Source organism: Hipposideros armiger, unplaced genomic scaffold, assembly GCF_001890085.2.
Source record: "Hipposideros armiger isolate ML-2016 unplaced genomic scaffold, ASM189008v1 scaffold_247, whole genome shotgun sequence".
Lineage (NCBI taxonomy): Eukaryota > Metazoa > Chordata > Mammalia > Chiroptera > Hipposideridae > Hipposideros > Hipposideros armiger.
The window spans coordinates 2,178,768-2,199,154 of NW_017731597.1; the positions used below are offsets into that span (position 1 = coordinate 2,178,768).

Consider the following 20,387-nt stretch of genomic DNA (forward strand, 5'->3'; position numbering starts at 1 on the left):
TGCTCTGAGCCCGAGTGTCTAAACCTTAAGTCAGGAATAGTGCCTATTATGGCAGAGATCCAATGAGAAGACCTGGCAGGTGTCTAAAGTAATGCCTTACGTATAGTAAGTACCCAGTGTGTGTTCTTTTCCTTTCCTGCTCCATGTCCTATTGAATATCATTAAAGAAAATTATTTATTGTGATGGCTGACATCACCCCGAGATCACTGAGAGCCGTCATGAGGAATATGTAGTCTTGCACCTGTTTATTTGGGGTCATGTATATTATATCATTCTGATTCATTTTATATCCCCCCATCTTTTTTTTTTTTTTTTTCATTTTGCCTTTTCTCCAAGCCCCTTTTTCTCTTTCCTAATTTTTATTCTTTTGCTATTCAGTTTCTTCTGGTTTATTATTGGGTTAAAAATTCTTTCTTTCTACTTCAAGAAAAGGAAGGCAAGGGAAAGGTACTGTAGGATCACTTGGTTGCATTACTTTTTAAAGACTCTCTGAGTCTTTAGTCTCTGCGGACGGATTCCTTTCCAGAGCACTGTCAAGTTTGGTCAACAAACGAGAGAATAAATATCTTCAGTAGCAGCCCTGCTTGGTTCAGTAGTGCTTCAGTTTGCCTTGAGTTTTTCCTGGGTCTTGGTTTTTTCAGAAACTAACGCTCTTAGTCAAATAATGAAATTTCTCTCATTTGGGCTATAGGGGTGTGATAAATCTGAGGAACTATAATTTTATATGAGATTGGCCCAGACTCTCGGCTAAAGGGACAAGCTTTAAAGAATGGAGCAGGCCTTGCTAATTAATCTCCCAGCAGTGAACACAAGCACCACGATACAGACCACATTCGTTTATCGTGTCCTGGAGAACAATTACTGTAGACAGTCTTGTGGCTCAGAATGACACTGATGGCGCTGGAAGCGTATGTGGACTCGTTCTAGTTGATGCCTAATTCATTTTCCTTCCGTGTGGCCTGTTTAATCAGCTCTGAGAGAGACCGAACTCTGCAGGTGGAACTGGAAGGGGCCCAGGTGTTACGCGGTCGGCTAGAAGAAGTTCTTGGAAGAAGCCTGGAGCGCTTAAGCAGGCTGGAGACCCTGGCCGCCATTGGAGGTGGGGAACTGGAAAGTGTGCAAGTTCGTCACGAGCATGCCTTCTGAGCCCTGGTGGTCAGACTGCAGCCCAGGATGGAAAACCTTGCTTGCACTAACCCGAGAGCGCCTTGGCTGACTGTGGCAGAATTACATGGTGACTTACTAATGATAAAACTGGTACAACTAGCGTCAACTGCACAGCGAGACACACTTTAGTCTACCTGTATGTCACAGCACATACCTATCTCTAAGTGGAATGGTGGAGGTTACAAACTCTATTTGCACATTTTAAATCATTCCATTTGAGTTTTCCCCGCCCGTATTCATTCTTTCCCCTAGCCCTTCCTTCTGAGTCCTCCATTCCGTCTGTGGGCCAATAAAGTTTATTCCTCCCCCACTCTCACAACCCATTTCATCATGTCATAAATGCATGCGTGTGTATTATTTTTGCCATTCAGTCAACTCCTGCTCTTTGAGGGAGGGCAATTTTTTTTAACACAAATCGCGTTCTAGAGAAGAGAGAGAGAGAGACAGAGAGAGAGAGAAAAGTCAGTCTAGAAGACTAACTCTGCAAAAGTGGTATAACCCTTATCAGAAAGAAGGCGATTAAAAACAAAGTCTTCCAGCAGTAGACTGCATGTGTTGGGAAGTTCAAGTTAAAGAGTGAAGGCCAGGACTCTTAAAGCATTTATAGCAAACCGTCCCCTGTAACATTGTTTCAGAGTTGATTCTCGGATGACAGTGAAATTAGATCAGGTGCAGATTAAATTCCATTACAGTTTTTTTCTTTAAACCCAGGGTATGTTATGTAGCCAGAACATGACTTGAAGAAAGCTGCCAGGTCTTCCAGAGTCAGAATTCTCTGTATAAAAAGATAATTTCAAATGAATGTCCCTTTTAAATTTTGGACTTTACCAAATAAGTGATAGTTAGAGGAGTGTATGTTTTCATTTGGTCGTGGCACTAGATAGTCATATATTTTGTACTTCCTAGTGCTTATACATTTTTCCATATTAAAAATAATAGGCTTCAGGCTTGCAAGTGTTGGAATAGTTTAGAAAGAAATGTCACAGATCTGTATTTATAGGTTTTGGTCATTGTCTCAATGCTTTCTTAGGGCGACATGACAGGTGTAAGGAGAGGGACACTGGAGATTGTATTTCTGGTGTCTTTAAGGTCAAGAGTGTAAAAAAGAACCAAGATTACTTTGGAGCTTTGTGGATTCAGCACCATTAGACTTCTTGTTGACTATAAATTTCTTAGATTAGAAGCTGAAATTTCAGTTTTTAAACGTAGAATGTGATGCATAGGAATTGAGGCTTTCTAGTACCATAAATGTGACTGAGGACCGTGTCTAACTGTGGAGCACAGTGTCTCTTCTGTCTGCCCTCCATTTTCCACATGGCACTTTTATTTCTTTCACATCCATGTGTTGACATGGCTTGCCTTACATTCTAAATGTCATCCAAGTTTCTGTAACCGTAGCCATGCCTGTAACAGCATCAGTCAAACTAAAGTGGACAGGGAAGAAAATGTTCTAGAGAAACACCCTAGGATTTTCTGATGAAGTATCTTGCAAAAGATTAATAGCTATTAGCCTTCCTCTTAATGGAAGTGCTTTCCAGTTTTAATGACTTGGTGAGGGGAAAAGAATCGTTGAAGGAAGGAGATAGGAAGTGTAAGCAAAACCATCTACTTTTCTTAGTCTTCTAATCTTAAGGGACCCTTTCTTGCACAGAGATTTTGTAACTTTCTAGAAGTAAGGAGTGGGGTAAGCAAGTTATATGTCAACCAACCAAAGACTAGTCTGTCATGTCATTTCATGGCATTTAGGAAACATCTTCGCATAATTTTACTAATAGACCAAGGAAGCTTTCTAAGTCTCCTAAGATTTCCCCATGGGTGACTCTTGGGTTCTAATGGTTCACAGTGATTACAGAAATTTATGTTAATTACCACTCCTGCTTCTATCAACCTTTAACAAGAGTAGGAATTCCCCTTGGTATCTTGAACTGTTACTAAGTGTTAGAAATATTAAGGTAGCTGAATGAATAATGAGAAACACAACTTGCTATCGAAAAATTATCAAAACAGATTAGGGAAAAAAAATGAGTTCATTCTGATCCTGATTTAGATCCTGAAAAGACAGACTAACTTGTGCTATATTTACTTGTCTTTGGAAAACATTTTAGAAAATGTAGTGATTTAGCGGCAAAGGATAAATTAAGAGTTTGATCATGATACCACGGATATGACTAAAATCCGGTTTTAACTTTCTGATCTTGATAGCTGGGATGAGGCTAGCCAACAGTGCTACCTGGAGAGAGCTTGCTGGTCTAACAGTTTTGTGTGATAATTTGACAATAAATTGTCAAATTATTGAACATGATTCTGATGAATTTTGTTCTGATGCTGTGATGGACCACATCATTTATATAATCATATTTAGCATGATATAATAGAATTCCATTCTCTCTTCAGTAGCTCAGACCCTTTCTTTGACTAGATTATTCTACTTTTGTCAGGCATTTTTCAGCATTGCCATAATTTTAGATAAAGCAGTGTGTGCTTTACTTATAGAATCTTGTACCCAGATAAAAATATCTGGAAAGAAAATGAATGAATGAAATTCTCACCATGATCACTCAGAAGCATAGAACTTAAATTGAGAAAAATCCATATTGATAGACCCACATTTCCTTTCTGAATAATAGCAAATGTGCAAAGTAATGTTTGTACGATGTCAGGATAGGTTATATCTATAGTTTTTAGAATTATAGAATTGGAAAGGACCTCCAAGAGAATTTATTTAATGAGGGAAACGGAAGTCCTTTTGATAGCTAGTTCCCCTAAACTCTTTTCTATTGCAGGTTTAAACTATATTATTGAAGTCTGATGATTGTTAGTGCCTAGTATAAATCAAAATTGTTCTGGTGTTTTTAGCTACTTAGCCAAGTTATAACATTTTTGAAAAGGCATGATTGGGCTATTCTAATGGTGTCAACCTTTTGGTTTGAAAGGGGGTACTGTTATCCTTACCCCACCCATCCATCCCCTCCCCCACCCCACTTCTAGTTAAGTTATGGACAGCAGCAATATTTTGGGTACCTCTACTTCCTTATTCATACTTTTAAAAGGGTCATCAATGTCATTATATATAGTAAGAGAGCTATTAAAGATCAAGAAAATCTTGACCTGTATGGGATATTAAATAGCCACAAGATATTCGACTTTCATATTTCATACGTAGATGGTCTCTGTGACAGATAAGTATAAAAAAACTTATCACTTTTATGCTTATTGATGCTCCTATTTCAGTATCTGGTCCTGAGAAATTTGATTTCTAGCCTCAAAACAGTTCAAGAAAATTGATTTCAGTTCTCTCTGTTTCGGTCTTCCAGTTGGACCTAGAGTCCCCTGAAAGGAGAAGCAGCTCCGATTACACCAAAATCCCTCCTTTCTTTGTGGAATAAAGGTTGACCTACCTAACGTCATTTCCCTTTGGACCCGAAGCCTTAGAAGGAAGTGTGCTTTAGATACCTTTGCTTTCCTTGAGCCTAGTGGTAAGAAACCCCGGTTCCTGTTGTTAGGATAGTCATTGTTTTCTGATTTTGTGGTTTTTATATGAGAAAGTCACAGAATCTTCACCTTTGACGTCCCTGAAAACCTCAAGTTGCCCCTTCAGCTCGGGCCTCAGTAGTGATTATACAGGTCTGCAGCCAGTGTCCTGCAGGGAAATGGGACACGCTTCCTATAAGGTTAGGAAGAAATGTTAGCAATCCACACACAGTCAATTTTCCATCTTGCCTTGTAGAAATTGTACTTAAGGCGGAATAAATGAAATTAACTTTCTTTTTCAGGTGCTAACATCCTGTACGGGATAAGCCTGTAGAGTATTTTCTCCCATTTCTTTTTGGGTTCAAGCTCAGAGAGCTTTTCTTCTCCCTTTGGTAGTATAGAAACATTTGTACTGTAGAAAGAATAGCTAGGAATATGCAGCTTAGGTAAGGCAACCCAATAATAAAAAACAAAAGGGATGAGTCAGTTGGACAGTAAATCGGAGTGATTTCTGTGAGGTAATAGTTACTGGGTCTTAACACATTTTGGAATATGATCTAAGCCACCCCTCTCGCTAGACGCTTGGAGCAATAACTTTGTTAAACCATTTTCTTATGAGCACCCGACAAGCATGTTGCTGTTAAATAGTCTGAGTATTGACAAAAGGTAAGTTCTCAGCTTCTTTCTATATAATCACATGAGCCAGGGTGAGTTTCCCAAGTAAACAGTGTTGTAATTAGCTTCCAACAAAGGATGGGAAGGGGAAGGGAAGCAAAACCGTGGAGCAGGCAATGCTAATTTTACCAGATTGAAAATATGAATAATTAAACTTATGAAATGATCTGCTAATTCTTTCTGCACTACTGTCCCTTTTTGTTGTTTAAAGTCAATTTCCAGAAATGAAAATCTTCATCATACTGTTTTCCTCTTGCTAAAGCTGGAAGGATAAAATAGAAAGTTCAGCAACATCAGAAAACGTTAGATCTAAAATAATCTGGAGCTCAGGGGTGTTCAGTACAGGAACCAAATCAGCTTCCTTGTTCCCTTCGAGGAACTCGGAATTGTCTAGCAAATGCTCTTAGTATATAACATGAGTATTCAGGGCTCCTTTTTGCAATGATCAAAATCATTGCTCTAAAATACCAACCTGAATCTGTAAGCTTTGGAGATGTGTATATACAAGTATAAGTATGTTTTACAGATCATGAATTTCTATTTCCGTGAAGTAGAATCAGTTTGATAGTAAAAGCAGCTTAACTTTTGTCACCTAAATTTTTGATCCTAGGGCTGTGAGAAAAACTAAAGCGATTCATCACAATTTAAACAAAAGAGGAAGTGACCTGTTAGATGATCCAGTCACGTGGCTTTAGATTATTTTCAGGACTATTTCCCCATCCAAATAAGTTGTGTATTTTCCCCTGGAAGGTCCTTTGTCTTCGTGGCACTGTGCTGTGTTAAACTGTGTTAACATTCGTGCTGAAATGGAGAGTGTACTTTTTTATGCATAAGTGTTAGAATTTCAGCTACTTTAGTTGAGACAAAAAGTTGTTACCAATCCAATAAAAGCATCAAAGGCCAAACAGTAACTATTTGGTTTTATTCTTAAAAGATCTCTGAGAAAAGAAGTAGAGAAAGCTCATATCTTTTTTTCCTTATAAGAGAATCAGTCTATTATTGATCATTGCACTGAAATCCCCAGCCAGAGTAAGGCTCTGGAATGAGGGAATGCCTTTGTATTTATTTAACGAAAGGAAAGAAGAGGAAAAAACCTGAATTTTTCTGCTCTCCAGGGAGTGAGGCTAAAGAAACAGCATTATACTTCCCACAGAAATGCGAAAGGGACTACTTTACCCTAAAAACCCTTTGTTGCTCTCCTGGCTGAAGGAGAGAAGGCGAAAGCAGGATGAAGATTTGAGGAGCCAATTGTTAGGGTGGGTGGTGCTATCCTCCTCATGATCACGAAGAATTCCTTGACATGACAGAATTTTAAGTCACTGAAAACAGTGGCTTTCTGAATAAAGTACGAGCTGGAAGGCTACAAAAGAGATGTTGCATTTTAACGACAAAGATACACCATAAAGGGGCTTGACCGCAGACAGCCGTTTTCCAGCTACTTCTAAGATCAGCGTCAGTCTAGTTTAAGAATTTTATTTCTCAGCAGACGCTTGCTTATGCAGGACTATGTGGAAACTTAAACGCTTTTTTATGGCCTGGAAGGGAATGGATGCAGATGGAACTGCAGAATTGGATAGGAGACCGTTTTTCTTGGATTCTCTCCTACAGCATTACAGTATTTAAGTCCGCGGTAGCTGCTTCACGTTGTGGACATGTGGAAGTTCCCATAATGAGCCTGTGGCACAGTTCCTAAAAGTGAGAGTGAGACAGGCCCAGACGCCCTGGCACGGAGGGAAAGGAAAGCCGGGCGTGGCACTGTGAGCTTGGTCATGCCGTCAAGTTTTAGCTCTGAATCTTTCAGAATTGATCGAATGGGACTCCTAATGTTCTGAGGAACTGGAAAATATTATTCCATTTCTGTTGGTCCCATATAAATGGCTTCGAGGGCAAACAATAATGACTAGAAAGCTGAAACTGGGGAAAATGATCCTGTCGCAACCCAGTTTGGGCTCATTATTGAAAAAATAACACCTCGCGACTTTCCCGCTAAGGCTTATCCGTGCACGATGGAGTTTTACGGTAGCTGAATGACAACGGCGCGTATGTGTGAAGCGCCTGCTCAAAAGAGTTCACCCTGCTTTCCGTGTGGCTTTGTGTGCTTCACGCTGCCCCATGAAGCAGGGAAGACAAAGTGTCACTTCCAACCTCCTGTTGAGGGAAACAGACATTCAGAAGTGTAGACGTGCAGACAGACTCGGTCAACGTCACCCAGTTACTCACACTAGGTATAAAATGTCTCTCTGCTGATGACACGTAGGCTCCATGGCTGCCTTTTTCAACCCTCCACTTGTCAGCCTGTAGGACACCTCATTTTACCAACAATAATAAGACAACAGTATTGTTTAAGGGCATTATTTATTGAGAACGCCCTGCATGCCAAGCACCATTCTAAGCACTTCAAAAGCAGCAAACCCTTTCAAGTTCACAACTGCATGGACTGGATATTCCTATTAACCCTAATTAATAAGTGAGGGAATTGAATTACGGGGAAGGTTGTGACTTGCCTAAAGCCACACAACTAATGACAGAAGCAGAAATCTAACCTACACAGTCTGTCTCCAGCATCCTGTTCTTAATAATTATACCATCCTTGATTTATAAAACCCCAGAGCCCCTATTCCTAATAAATATACCATCCTCAATTGATGAAACTCCACGAAAGTGTGAATTTTTGCCTAAATGATAAAAAGAATATATTTACATACTGCTTAAATTTCCACCCAAGGATTTTATAGTATTTTAGAGGTTTATTTTATTTGTGTACTTTATAGTCAGATAGCTGGTAAGAAGTAATTTTCTAAATCTAAAAGGAAAGTTTTGATACCACCTCCATTATGTGTGGTTTGGAGCCTAGAAACTCGCAAGAACCACAACTTGAGAACCACCGTCGAAGCCTCAAGTAAATGTTTTTAATATAATTTCCAGTGTAATGCATAAAAGAACTCTGGAGATAAAACCTGGAGAAGCAAATTAACTTTGAATGAACATATTCTTAGCTTTCAGAGATTCTAAAGGTGGCAGACCATTTTATTTCACATTTATCAAAAATAAGCAGTAGATAAATCAATATAAAGTATAGTATACCTTTAAATTAGAAATTTAAAGTATTCCAAGTTAGTTCTGAAGATAGTGTTTTGTTGCCTTGTAAAAGCTTAGAAAGGGGGGTTCCCCACAAAAGAGAAGTTCTTTTATTGTCATTTATAAAAAACAAAAACAAAAAACCAGAAATGGTAACAACAGAAAGAAAGATGTCTAATGTAACTTATTCGTAGAACCTTGTGTGGGGTAACTTATTCATTACAATATTTTCTATAAAGTTTTTAAAACTTTTCCACCCTGCAAATACACACACAAAAGCTTCCAGCATTCTAATTCAACTTTGTAAAAGCCTGAGCAACCCTTAAAGCTGGCCAGAAGGAAGTACAACAAATGATAAACTAGGTAAAAAAAAAAATTAATAAAACTAAGGAAAGCAAAACTCCTGTGGAGTGTTGGGATGAAATGGACATTCTTGCTTGGTCTCCATTTAACTCCTGAAGTCAACACCATGGTATCCTGCCCCAAGTGAATTAAAGAGAGAGCATTATCTAGAAATGCAGATAGGGGATCAGAAAGGCCATGGAGGTAAGTAGAGGGCAGAAAGACAAAAGCCTTCAAGACCAGTGAAAATCACCCATTCTGATTCCCATTCACCTTGCTCCTGGAATCTAGTACAGGAATCATCTTGGGATGGTGGGCCCAGCATGGCTACACAACCCACCGAGAATGGATGTGGGATGAGGATCCTGAAGTCACAGAGCTGAGCTTTCTTCAACTTCTCTAGCCCAACGCTCAGAGGGATACAATGTGAAAAGTGTGTTTTCTTAATCTGTCACTGAGCAGGGCAATTCATTTTCTTGGCAGGAAAAAAAAAAGATTCTGATCTGTACCGTTGTACAAGGAAAGATTTTTGAAAGTAAGAGTAACATATGATATGGATATCCTCAATTGAATTAGCATCCTGGGCTCAGCGAGTTGCCAAAGCTAAGGGAGAGTGTTCAGTGACTTCTACACAAGCAGTGTCCTGAGTGACATGGTTCTGGGCTGGTTTAAAAGAGCAAGTATTGGGAATCCAGACCGGGGCCTGTCCGCCAGGGGTCTCTGAAGATGCTGAGTGGTAGGGGTGCCGCCTTGGGAGTAGGGCTTTGTTGAACAACTGCCTTGGTCCAAAGTTAACACAACATTGACTGTGAAGACCAGGCAATGAGTCATAAGGTTAAACTGTTAGGACAACGTGCTTACAACCTTTAAGGACTTCAGTGAGATTGACGTGGGCCATTGAAAATACTCTGGCACGAACTTGCAGATGCCAGGAGATGGCATGTCGGTGTGCACTGCCCCCGTTACCTTACCTGCAGGTGGTGGTCAATGCTCACTATCCACGCAGGGCCTGTCATCTGTGAGTGTTTGAGCTCTGGTGTAGGTCTTCAGTTTTGGGGGGAAGAAAGATAAAGAGCTGACTGGTCGTCAGAAGGAAGATTGAGTTGCCTCTGAAAGTCCAGAGACTTGACCCTTTGGCACAGCTCTTGTGAGGACTAGGTGTGTAACGTTGGACAAGCCACCTAATCTCTTTGAGGCCCAGGTTACTACGGAGTGGTCAGAAGAGGAGTTTGCACAGATTGGCTGTCAAGGCCAGGGTCAGGCCTAGATCTTGGGCAGGTTCTGTAAGGCCCAGGGAGTGTCATGGTAGCGTTTCTTTGACGTTCAAATGCATTGACTGTGATAAATTCCTACACTTTCAGAAGAAATCTGTAATGTGGGCCACAGGTCTTAATCTAAAATTGGATGCACCGTGTTTTATTCTAACAGATGTGGAGAGGAAGAAAGGTTCTAGATTTGTGCTGTCCAATATGGTAGCCCCTAGCCACATGTGGCTATTTGAATTTGAATTTAAATGAAATGAAATAGAAATCTCAGTGCCTCAGTCCCACCAGCCACTTTTCGAGTGCCCAGTAGCCACATGTGACTGGCGTCTAGCGCACCGAGCAGCGCAGGCATAGACTTTCGGAGTCTGTTGGTCGGCACTGCTCTAGACAGTTGCCCAGATCACACACTGGATGTTTGTGCCCTGGGGTGACTGTCTATCTTTGGGGAATAAAAGAATGGATTAAAACCCATTTGGGAAAGGCAGTACAAGAAGCCCTTTAGGCAAAGGATGTTGGAATTGAACAAGAGTCTGAGAGAGATGGGAAGGGGGAGGTTAGAGGAAGGAATTAGAAAACGGCTAAACTATTCTGTGCCTTGGCTCTTGACTAGACCTGAGATTTGTAGGACACAGCGCCCCCTGGAGGACAATTTTTCAGAGAGCTTGTCATCCCAACACACAGCCGATCCCAACAATGGAAAAGTATAAGAGGAGCTGGGGCACCCCAAACCCCAGGAAATCAGAGGCCCTCTCAACTTTCAGTGCTGGGAAAAAGGTTAGTTATGTTAGGCCCATGCTACAGAAGAGAAAGTTATGACATAACCAGTCCGTGGCAAGAGAGAATAACTCAGGCTTTCTGGAAACCGGTGAGAGGGGTGACCACTCTGCCAGCTGGCCTCTTAGGTACAGGTCTGTGCAGTAAAGGCCAGCTGACGTTTTGAGGCTCCAGTCTGAGTGATAGTAAGAAAGTCGTAGTGATACAGTGAGAAGGCTCTTATACAGATTGGGCACATTGGTTCTGCCTTCTCTGTTAGCCCTCTCAGCTAGGGGGCCATGCATATGGGGAAGGGAAGAAATCAGAGGCGGATGGCAAAAGGAGTGTCATGTTAGCTGCTGTCTGGAAGCCATCTGTGAAGGGAGTCACCTTTCTCTTCTGGACTTACTTCCAGGTGCAGCTACAGGGGATGACACAGAAGATGCGAGCACCGAGTTCACGGACAGCATTGAGGAGGAGGCTGCACTCAACAGCCACCAGCAAGTAAGTCCGAGCCAGGCGCTGGGCTCCCAGGGTGGATGGTTCCTAGGCCCTTGAGGTCTGGAGGTCTCCTGCAGCCCTTGTGAATGCTCTCTCGTTACACAAACCACTTGCCAGCCTTCTTCCTGCCCCCTCTCAGCGCCTTGCCAGCCTCTACCCTGCTCCGTTTTTCACTCCACTCTACCCTGTTGTGTTTCTTCCTTTTGTCTCTTACTCCTGCTCCCCGCCTTTGCCCCTATGTCGCCTCTATAGCTATAGCTTCGGGAGAATTTTTACTTACAACAAGACCACGAACCCTTACCCTCCTGGGCTTTTGTAACTGAGACACACTACAGAAGACAGGGAGTCCTCGGAGGGCTACCTGGGGAGGTGACAGGGCCTGGGACCTGTGCTCTCTGAGAAACTCTAAGAGGATCGGAATGCTGCCAAAGCAGGGATCATGCTCGGTGGAGGCTCCTTATACAAAAGAGAGCATTGTTGGGCCACCTGACACACCAGCCAGGTCCTAACATGTCAGTGACCAGCAGATGACACTTCAAGAACAAGCCCCTGTCAAACCTCAGAACTTGGTACCCGAGGCCAAAACCCTGTTCCCACCAACCATCACTGAAGATACAACCAGCATGTTCTCAAGCCCAAGAGTGAAATGTCCCGGACCTCAGAGATGAAATCACCAGTGGTGATGCCGTAGCGCTCACTGGAACGTCTATGTGTCTCCGCCTTGCCCGGTGACAGTTAGCAATCACATCTCCTCGATGGACCATGCCTATGACTCCGAGTTGTTAAAGAGGAAGTGGATTGTGGGTATCTGTCCTTCCGCAGAAGCAACTGGGCTTTTGCAGTGATCGCTTCCTTGGGGCTACTAGGAAAACTGTAGGGGAAATGAGGCTTTCTGGATCTGCCTCTCCATCTTTTGCACGAGAAGAAGAGGAGACATCTAGTAAACCAACAAGAAGAGCCCAAGTGACAGTCCCCAAATCTCACACAGCTTTCAGCTCATGAGGACATGAGTAATTGTCTGGAATACCCCATGTCCTCACCACAGCTCCTTTACCTTCCATCAAGATTCCCTCTTGATTGCTCTAGCCACACCTGACCCTAACTTTTCCCCTTGAGCTGCTGCATGAGCTCCACTCCTCCTTTTGCTTGAACAGCTTCTTCTGAGCCCTCCTAACCAATGCTTGTAACTTTCGTTATGTAACCACAGCCCCTTGGGACGCACCCCTCCCTCTGCCTCTTGCTTCCGGATTTCATTGAGGGTCGTGGGTGAGCAAGAAGGGCCTGCAGGATGACCAAATGTTCGCCCTTAGAGCTAGATCGGTATGTCAGCAGGTCACTTGGTTCTTGCTACCGTGGGACAGAATGAACTTCAGAATATATGAAGAGAACCAGATTCTGATTGACATGGTCCAAACTCTCCTAATAGTGCAAGCCCTTCACCCTAGTTCTCTGTTGTAGGCAAACTGGTTTCTAAAGTCATTTATTCCTCAACCTTTCCTATAGCCTAGCGTGGAGAAAATGCCCAGAGCACATTTTGAGAAGGTCAGTTCAGCCCTGGAATAAACCTTTACATCGAGGCATTTGTATTTCCCTTGCAATGTCTGCCCTAAGACTTGACATAGGAGAGAATACTTGATGGGTTAAGAAAAGCTTTGGATTAGGGCTTGACCCATGATATACAAATATATACTTATCAGATGAAGAATATCTTGGGTAGGCACCATTTGGCTTTCCATCGCCTTTCCTTGAAAACCAAATCTTCAGTTTTGGGTAAGTTTATGTGAAATCATTATAAATTTACTCCACGTTTCCTGGAGCTTAAGGGTGTCACTCTTCTGCTACCAATTAAATAAAGCTTGTTTTGCCATAACTATGTTGTGTCTAGATTCTCAAAAATGTGTTTGCTTATTTCCAGGGAAATGGTCCCCTAAGAGTAGGCTCTGAGTTTCCCTTAGTTGTGTCCTTAGAAAGTTGACTTTATTCTCAACCCAAAGTTGCCTTCCTACCTCAAGCATACACACCGTTCCTCTAACAAACATACCTAACTATGTGTTCCTTCCAAGGCAAGAACCGCCTTTTGGCCACAGCAAATGGCTTCATCCTGATTTTTGAACTCACGTTAGGAAGTCTCAGGTCTGGCCATGATAGTCATTTCCCCCAGGGATCGCCCACAGAATTCCATTCTCAATCAAATGTAAGATCTGTAATAAATACCTGGGCAATTCCTATGAAAGATACTAGACGAATCATTCATTGCTTTTCTTCATTTGAACTTTCGCAATGGAAAAAAGTTAAGACTCAAGATTCAAACCAAAACAGGAGAGAAAAGTCAGTAAACATGGTGTGATGAACTTGAGAAAAGACCCTTTTTAATGCCCTTATTCTGCCCGAGAACTGACTTACATTGTGGGAGATGTGAAGCAGCAGGTTAAAAACAAAACAACTTTATTTAAACAAGAGATCAGATCTGCACATAGACCTCTGTGGGGCAAATGAAAACTCAGCACACAAAAAAGTTGAATTATACCATGGAAGCAATACAGCAGATGAATTAGGAAATGTGGGGGGAGGGGGAAAAAAAGGAAAGAATAACTTATAGAGATGGAACTAACCGCTGACCTAAAGAATTCATACTACACATACTGGAAGCCCTGGGGTTTTATTTGGGGGGAAAAAAAGGAAATACTTGCTTTCCACAGATGATAAAGAAAACCTAATAAAAGGCTAGAGCCTGAGTCACTTTTTATGCATTTACAGTTACGTTTTTAAAGATAAGTTAGCCAAAGTAAGCTCCTTTGGCGTGGAAATATGAAAACCTCAATTAGCCTGGGAACAAAACAGATATGTTTCCTCATTTTAAAGTGGGAAATTAGACCAGATGGCCTGTGGTCTTCTCCGGTGCTCGTATTCCATGAGTCTTCATTTTTTCTTTCTAAAGAAGGCAGGTATATTTAAATCACTAGAAAAAGATAACATCCACCCAGAAGGCATTTTAAAAATAGGTGGATATCATTAAAGGTAGACATTGTTTTTAAGCAGAAAGAACCCTTAAGATTTAGAGAAGAAGAAATGTTATGCCCATATGCAAAGCTGATGGCAATGTTTAATTAAGTTCGTTGCAAACGGTTTATATACAAAGATAACCTCACATAGTTTAAATGAGGGGTGAGGTCATAAACTTCCAGTCCCCCTTCCTTTATTTGGTCCCAAATGTTTTGTGGCACATGCAGGGATGGCCACCAGTCAAAGCCTGGTGACAGAGCCATAGACACAGACATCCCAGAGCCTGTCATATCTCAGGCTCACAACCCCAGATGGGTTTGGATGCCTAGGAAATGAGCAACTGTGAGTGTGCATGTCTTCTTTGACATAGGGGTGCTTTTCTTTGCAACCTCAACTGCTATGCTGCTAAACGCCATTGCACACACATGCCATGAATCAACCTCACCACATGCCTGTAGTCTAGATTTTACCATGCTCTGTTACAAGGTCAAAAGTGAAGGTCAACGGCTTTGTGCCAAGCCAAGCTGCTCTATCGATTTAAGCTCTTCTCGACCCTGTTCTGTTCAACATATTTGCGACCTGGATGAAGGAATAAAGCATATAATAGAATGAAGTCTGCAAATTGTCCCCAAACAAGTGGCCACTACATCATTTATGGAGAGCACATACATATTTTCATTCAGTAGAGCCAGAATGAATTTATAAGTGACAAGTACAAGTCCCAATATTTATAGAGATAAAAGATGACAAACGCCATGACCCAGAAACAGCTGTGGGAAGAGGTGGGAAATTGGGAGGTCAAAATTGACCTGAAATTAGATAAAACCCCAAAATGCTACCGCTGAGAGGAAAAAGAAGCCAATGTGACATTGGGACATAAGGTATTTAATATCAGGCAGACAAATTCTTGTTATAAAGTGGTCATACACCAAGCCAATGATCACACTCGGTTTTTGGTTTCTACACTTTTCAAAGCATGGGGACAACTGGAGAGGAGCCCAAGACAAACAATAAGAAAGTCTAAAAGTTGAAAATTCTCATTTGAAGAAAAACTATACGATCTGCTTTAGTTCAAACATTGAGTAACTTGAAGAGCATCCTCAAAGAAAAAGGGTCGGGAAATTGTTCCTGCCTTGTTTTCTTCTCACGTGCTTAGATTTGTCGAGTTTGGCTTGACACAAGGGTGTCGAGCATCAGCACAAGGGTGATTCACCAACAAGCGAAACTGGCTGCGAGGCAGATGGCCTCCCCTTAACCTCTCCGTAATTGTGGATGTGATTCTCCTCCCGCCAATGAAATTAAGCGTGCTTTGTCTTACCTGCAGCTCTGCCCATATTCTATTTCCGTGACTGTGACTCCTGGGTGCCCTGTGTCCTCCCTCTTGAATTCCGAGTTAAGGCACAGCCTTAGGCTTTGAGCTCTGGCATCTCGAGCCAGGATCTTTGCAGTCAAGGACTCCAGTGTCTCTGAGCTGCTGAAGCTTCTTGACTTGTGAGAAGATGGAGAAGAACCCCAGCGTTCACACCCTCCCCAGTTCCATTTAAACCTCATTTGTTTGCCTCTGTTTTCAATTTATTACGTGCTTGGTTTTTTTTCCTCCTCCACCTCTGGAATCTCCTCTTCCTGCCCATGGCAACAGTTCTCCCGGCTCCCTATGTGTGTCCCCCCTCCCCCCAACCCAAACCAGTCTCCTTATGGCTGAGAAAGCCCCTGGAGGGAGCCCATTTTTGGTCTGCCGTTTTTGTTCCCGTTAAAGGGGGCCTTTGCGATCGGAGGTGCCTCTTGGATCCTCTTGAATGACGTAACTTTAAACCATGCTTTCCTTTCAGCTCATCAAGGTGGCTTTGGAGAAAAGCCTGGCAGCTGTGGAGACCCAGAATGCACCTCTTCCCCCTCCTTCCCCGACAGGAGGGGAAGATAACAGGGGTCTTCAGGAGGAAATGCTCCACCTGAGAGCTGAGATCCACCAGCACTTAGAGGAGAAGAGGAAAGCTGAGGGGGAACTGAGAGAGCTAAAGGCTCAACTGGAGGAAGCAGGATTCTCCTCTGTGGCGCACATCAGGTAGGACATGCCCCCCAGAGAAGGGGAGCCTGCAGCTGAGACGCTGACATAGCCGAGGGACTCAACCTTGCTGCTGCCAAGACATTGGTGCTGCCACGGGGCTTCTTGGTCCACATCCCAGGCTCCATGCCTTTATGGTTGTGCAAATTCTTCAGAGAAAATTGAATAATAGTGCATACTGGTGACTATTGATAATGACCCTTCAGATTACGCAAAGAAATCTGGTCTTAAGTCAATACAATGATGCTCATGATTAGCCATCCGTAGGACGGTCATGAGTGGAAATCTGCTAGTTTATGACTGGTATTGTTCTTTTGAATTGACCAGAACATAGAATGAATCTCCTGGTACCCAAGGTGCCCCACTGCTGTAGGCAGAACCAGAACAGTCCATGAGGGAGGAGGATTTATACAGGGACCCCTCCATCTCCACTCAGCTCCCTCTTGGAAGCATGAGCCCTTGAATCGTGGAATAGCAGTCTTACTAATCTCTGCTATTTTATGAATTTTACAAAAGTGGCATAGAGCTAATTCACTGGCGAGACTGGCCATTCTGTCTTTAATGGCGTTTTTAATAAATTAGCTAAATAAATTTTTAATATTTCTAATTGCAAATGTACAAATTTAATGGCTTTTTTTTTTAATGACGCTTGGGGAACATACTGATAATGTAGGGCTGATTCATTGATTCATTCATCCCCAGGGGCCATCATCATCACAGTCTGTTGTTTAGGGCACAGCTGTACAGCTGTACAACTTCTAATTCATTCTTGACTGTTTCCTGGCCTATTCTGTTCCATGTAAGCATCCCTGAATCATAGGTGATATTAGCACTAGAGAAGACTTTGGCTTCCAGCTTAATGTCCTTGTTTTGTAGTCGAGGAAACTCAGGCCTAAAAAGTTCTAGTAACTTGCACCAAGTTGCATAATTGTCCATGGTTTATACCCCCTGGCTCCCAATTTAAAAATCTAAACCTTCTATACCAGGGGCACATGTGGCTCTTTGGGTACGTTCCATCTCAAAAGTTTGCCGACCCCTGGAAGAGCCAATCCTGTCCCTCACAACAATTTAAAAATTATTCAAGAGCCATAAATATATTTTTACATAATCACCATTATGTGAATAATATCCTTTTAAAATTTTATAAATGAAACTATAATAGTTTTATTTTCATTTTAAATTTTACTTCAGAGACTGCGGCTCGTGAGCTGCAGTTTGCTGACCCCTGGCGGCTCTTCCGTCTCAGAAGTTTGCCAACCCCTGTCTATACTATACACTTTGTCAACCAATTTTTGAAATGTTCTTGTGATCATTTTTTTTTTTTTTCCTAAATTTTATTGGGGAACAGCCATGGTCATTGGTTACACATTGCTTTCTTGCTACAATGGCATAGTTTTCTCTTTTAGGGAGGGCGCAGCTCACAGTGGCCCATGGAGAAATCGAACCAGCAACTTGGTGTTATCAGCACGACGATCTAAGCAACTGAGCTAACGGGTCACCCCCTTGTGATCATTCTTAATGCTGATTCATTGGCTCTGAATTATCATGATATTTCTTTCCTTAAATTCTACCCAAGTTAAAGCATAACTTTTACTTAAACTTTATGTGTAAAGTTAGTTGAGCTGTCATGGGTAAGAACAGTTATATCTCTTTTGATCCCACAATTGAACCTACAGTCAAACCCCATGTAGATATTTTTGTGGATCATTTTCCTTTTTTTCTCCAGAGTTACTAACCTGAAACTCTGATTGGTTTAACTCTCCACTCAACCTTAAGAGTCACTGGTATTATAGAAGATAGAACTTCTCTAATGCGTAGCCCATTTCCCCAGATTTTGTTGAGCTTTGCTTTCATTACTTTGTACTGTGAAAACAGCAGTGTTTTCTCCAAAACATAAAATTATAACACTATATTAAATATTTTTTTCTATGCTACACATGTGCCCCTTTCTCTCCCTCCTACCCCTCAATTTTGATAAAAACAAAACCAAAAAAAAAAACCTGTCCCATTTTTCTTCATTGAGAAAACTCTCATAGATAGTGGATCTGAGTCCCATTTTCTCCCTTGACTCACACAAGACAAGTTCTGCTCTTGGTTTCAAGACTTCAAGATTCTGAGAAACCCAACCTGGGGGGACAGCCGACTGCTGACACTTCCTGCTGTGAATTACTCGTTTCCTTTGCCTCTTCCAGTCAGCTGTTCTCCACAGCGTGCCTAAGAAGCACCTGCAGAACTTAAGTAAAATGTAAATTCATAGGTCTCAGCTCTAAAGCACCTCATGGGATTCTGAAGTTAGTATTTCTCAGGTCTGCAGCTAGCACAGCAGAATTCATTGACTTTGTTGCAGACCCCGAGCTAACCCCACCACATAGGTAGTTTTATTTAAGCACCCAAGAACTCCCTAAGTAAGTATTGTAATCCTTATTTTATATAAAAGGAGATGGAGGCTCAAAGGGGTTAGGTGAATTGCCTTGTTACGGCCATGTTTTTTTATTGCTTCCACCAACCCCAGTCAAGGATTTGGTGGGAGGAAAAGGTAAGCCTAGAATGTCTTGGTGAAAATTATTTGTTTAGACAATTTTACTACTTCTACAAATATGAATGTGTAATGTAGAGGCACTGGGGATACAAGGTGGACAGGACAAACACAGTCCCTGCTGTCATGAGATGATCTGTCACAGGAGTCAGACACCAAGCAAAAATTACTTATGTACATTTGATAATAGTTCTGATTAGTATTATTTATTTATTTCTTCTGTGTTCCTAGGTCCCAATTTCTCATCCAGTGGTTGAAACTGACTGATGATAATTAATAGAACTGTAGAATCTATGGTAATAACTTTGTCCCAGGCAAGGTCCTTGTTTTTTTTCCTTAACAGTGTAAGTACCCTTGTTTATTCCAGAGGCCACTGAAAGTTAGAACAGGAGGCTATGTGGCACATAGGGACACCTGGACTGGGTGTCTCGAGCACAAGATTTTTAGTGATGGTGCTGCCACCAAGTAGCTGTGGGAATGTGGGCAAGTCTCTTACTCACTCGTCCCGAGCCTTGGTTTTCTTGTCTATAAAATACAGGAGCTGTTGTAGGTCCCTAAGGTAGCTTCATGCCCTGGGGTGTCTCTTAGTCTCTGATGGGCTGAGACATGGGTCAAAGGGGTTATTGGGAGCTGAGCAAGGTCAAGGTCAGACCTGGCTCTGATGACATGTGTCCTGCAGGAATACCATGCTGAGTCTTTGCCTTGAGAATGCGGAGCTGAAAGAGCAGATGGGAGAAGCGATGTCTGACGGAGGGGAGATCGAGGAAGACAAGGAGAAGGGCGAGGCCATGGTGGCAGCCACGGGGGGTCTGAATGAGAAGAGCCTCCGGGCAGAGCTCAGAAAGCTCCAGGACAAACTGAAGAACGCCTGCAACATCATCAGCCTCCTCAAAGAGCAGCTGGTGCTGAGCAGCAAGGAAGGGAAGAGTCAGCTTAGCCCAGAGCTCCTTGTGCACCTGGCCGGAGAGATGGATGGACTGAACACAGAGCCGGCTGGTTCTCCCGGGGAGCACCACCGCCAAGGATTGGAGGGCACGACCATGAGGCCCCGCCCTAGACCCCGGAGCCTCGACCTTGGGGCTGCCCTCGCAGCAGCCGATACCCGCCAAGTAAGTGTGGGATTACATGGAAGGAAAAGCCCTTGGAGAAGGGCTGGAGATGTCAGTGTTTACCTTAAACAGTTCTGCATGTGGGTCTGGAGGTGCTGAGGGAAGGGCCCCTTTGTACCACAAGCAGTGGTGATAGTAGTCCTCACACATTCAGTCTTCAGAAAGGTCTTTACAACATTATCCTGTAAATATTTCTAGAGTAATTAGTTTTCCATAAATATGCCTTGAGTGCTTAATTTTCCAAATAGCACCCTCGGGGCTGGCTGCAGGCAGTAAGACTGGTCTCTGACCCTTGGGTACTCGATACGGCCCGGAAGGGTGGCACATGAACAGGTCATTTCGGTAGATGCCCTCCAGGGCTGCCTGGGCTCTGAAGGCAGCCCAGATGAACGGTGTGTAATGACACCTCTTCCGTATCACTGCC

General features: G+C 42.6%; 1 protein-coding gene across 1 annotated transcript in view; it reads left to right on the plus strand.

Moving 5' to 3' along the window:
- PDE4DIP (phosphodiesterase 4D interacting protein) overlaps positions 1–20,387 on the plus strand; it is a 225,947-nt gene that overhangs the window by 163,557 nt on the left and 42,003 nt on the right. The window contains exons 22-26 of the mRNA XM_019655807.1: positions 429–448; positions 929–1,100; positions 11,168–11,256; positions 16,086–16,318; positions 19,534–19,963. Of these exons, the coding sequence (XP_019511352.1) occupies positions 429–448; positions 929–1,100; positions 11,168–11,256; positions 16,086–16,318; positions 19,534–19,963 (944 nt within the window). The remainder of the gene's footprint in view (positions 1–428; positions 449–928; positions 1,101–11,167; positions 11,257–16,085; positions 16,319–19,533; positions 19,964–20,387) is intronic.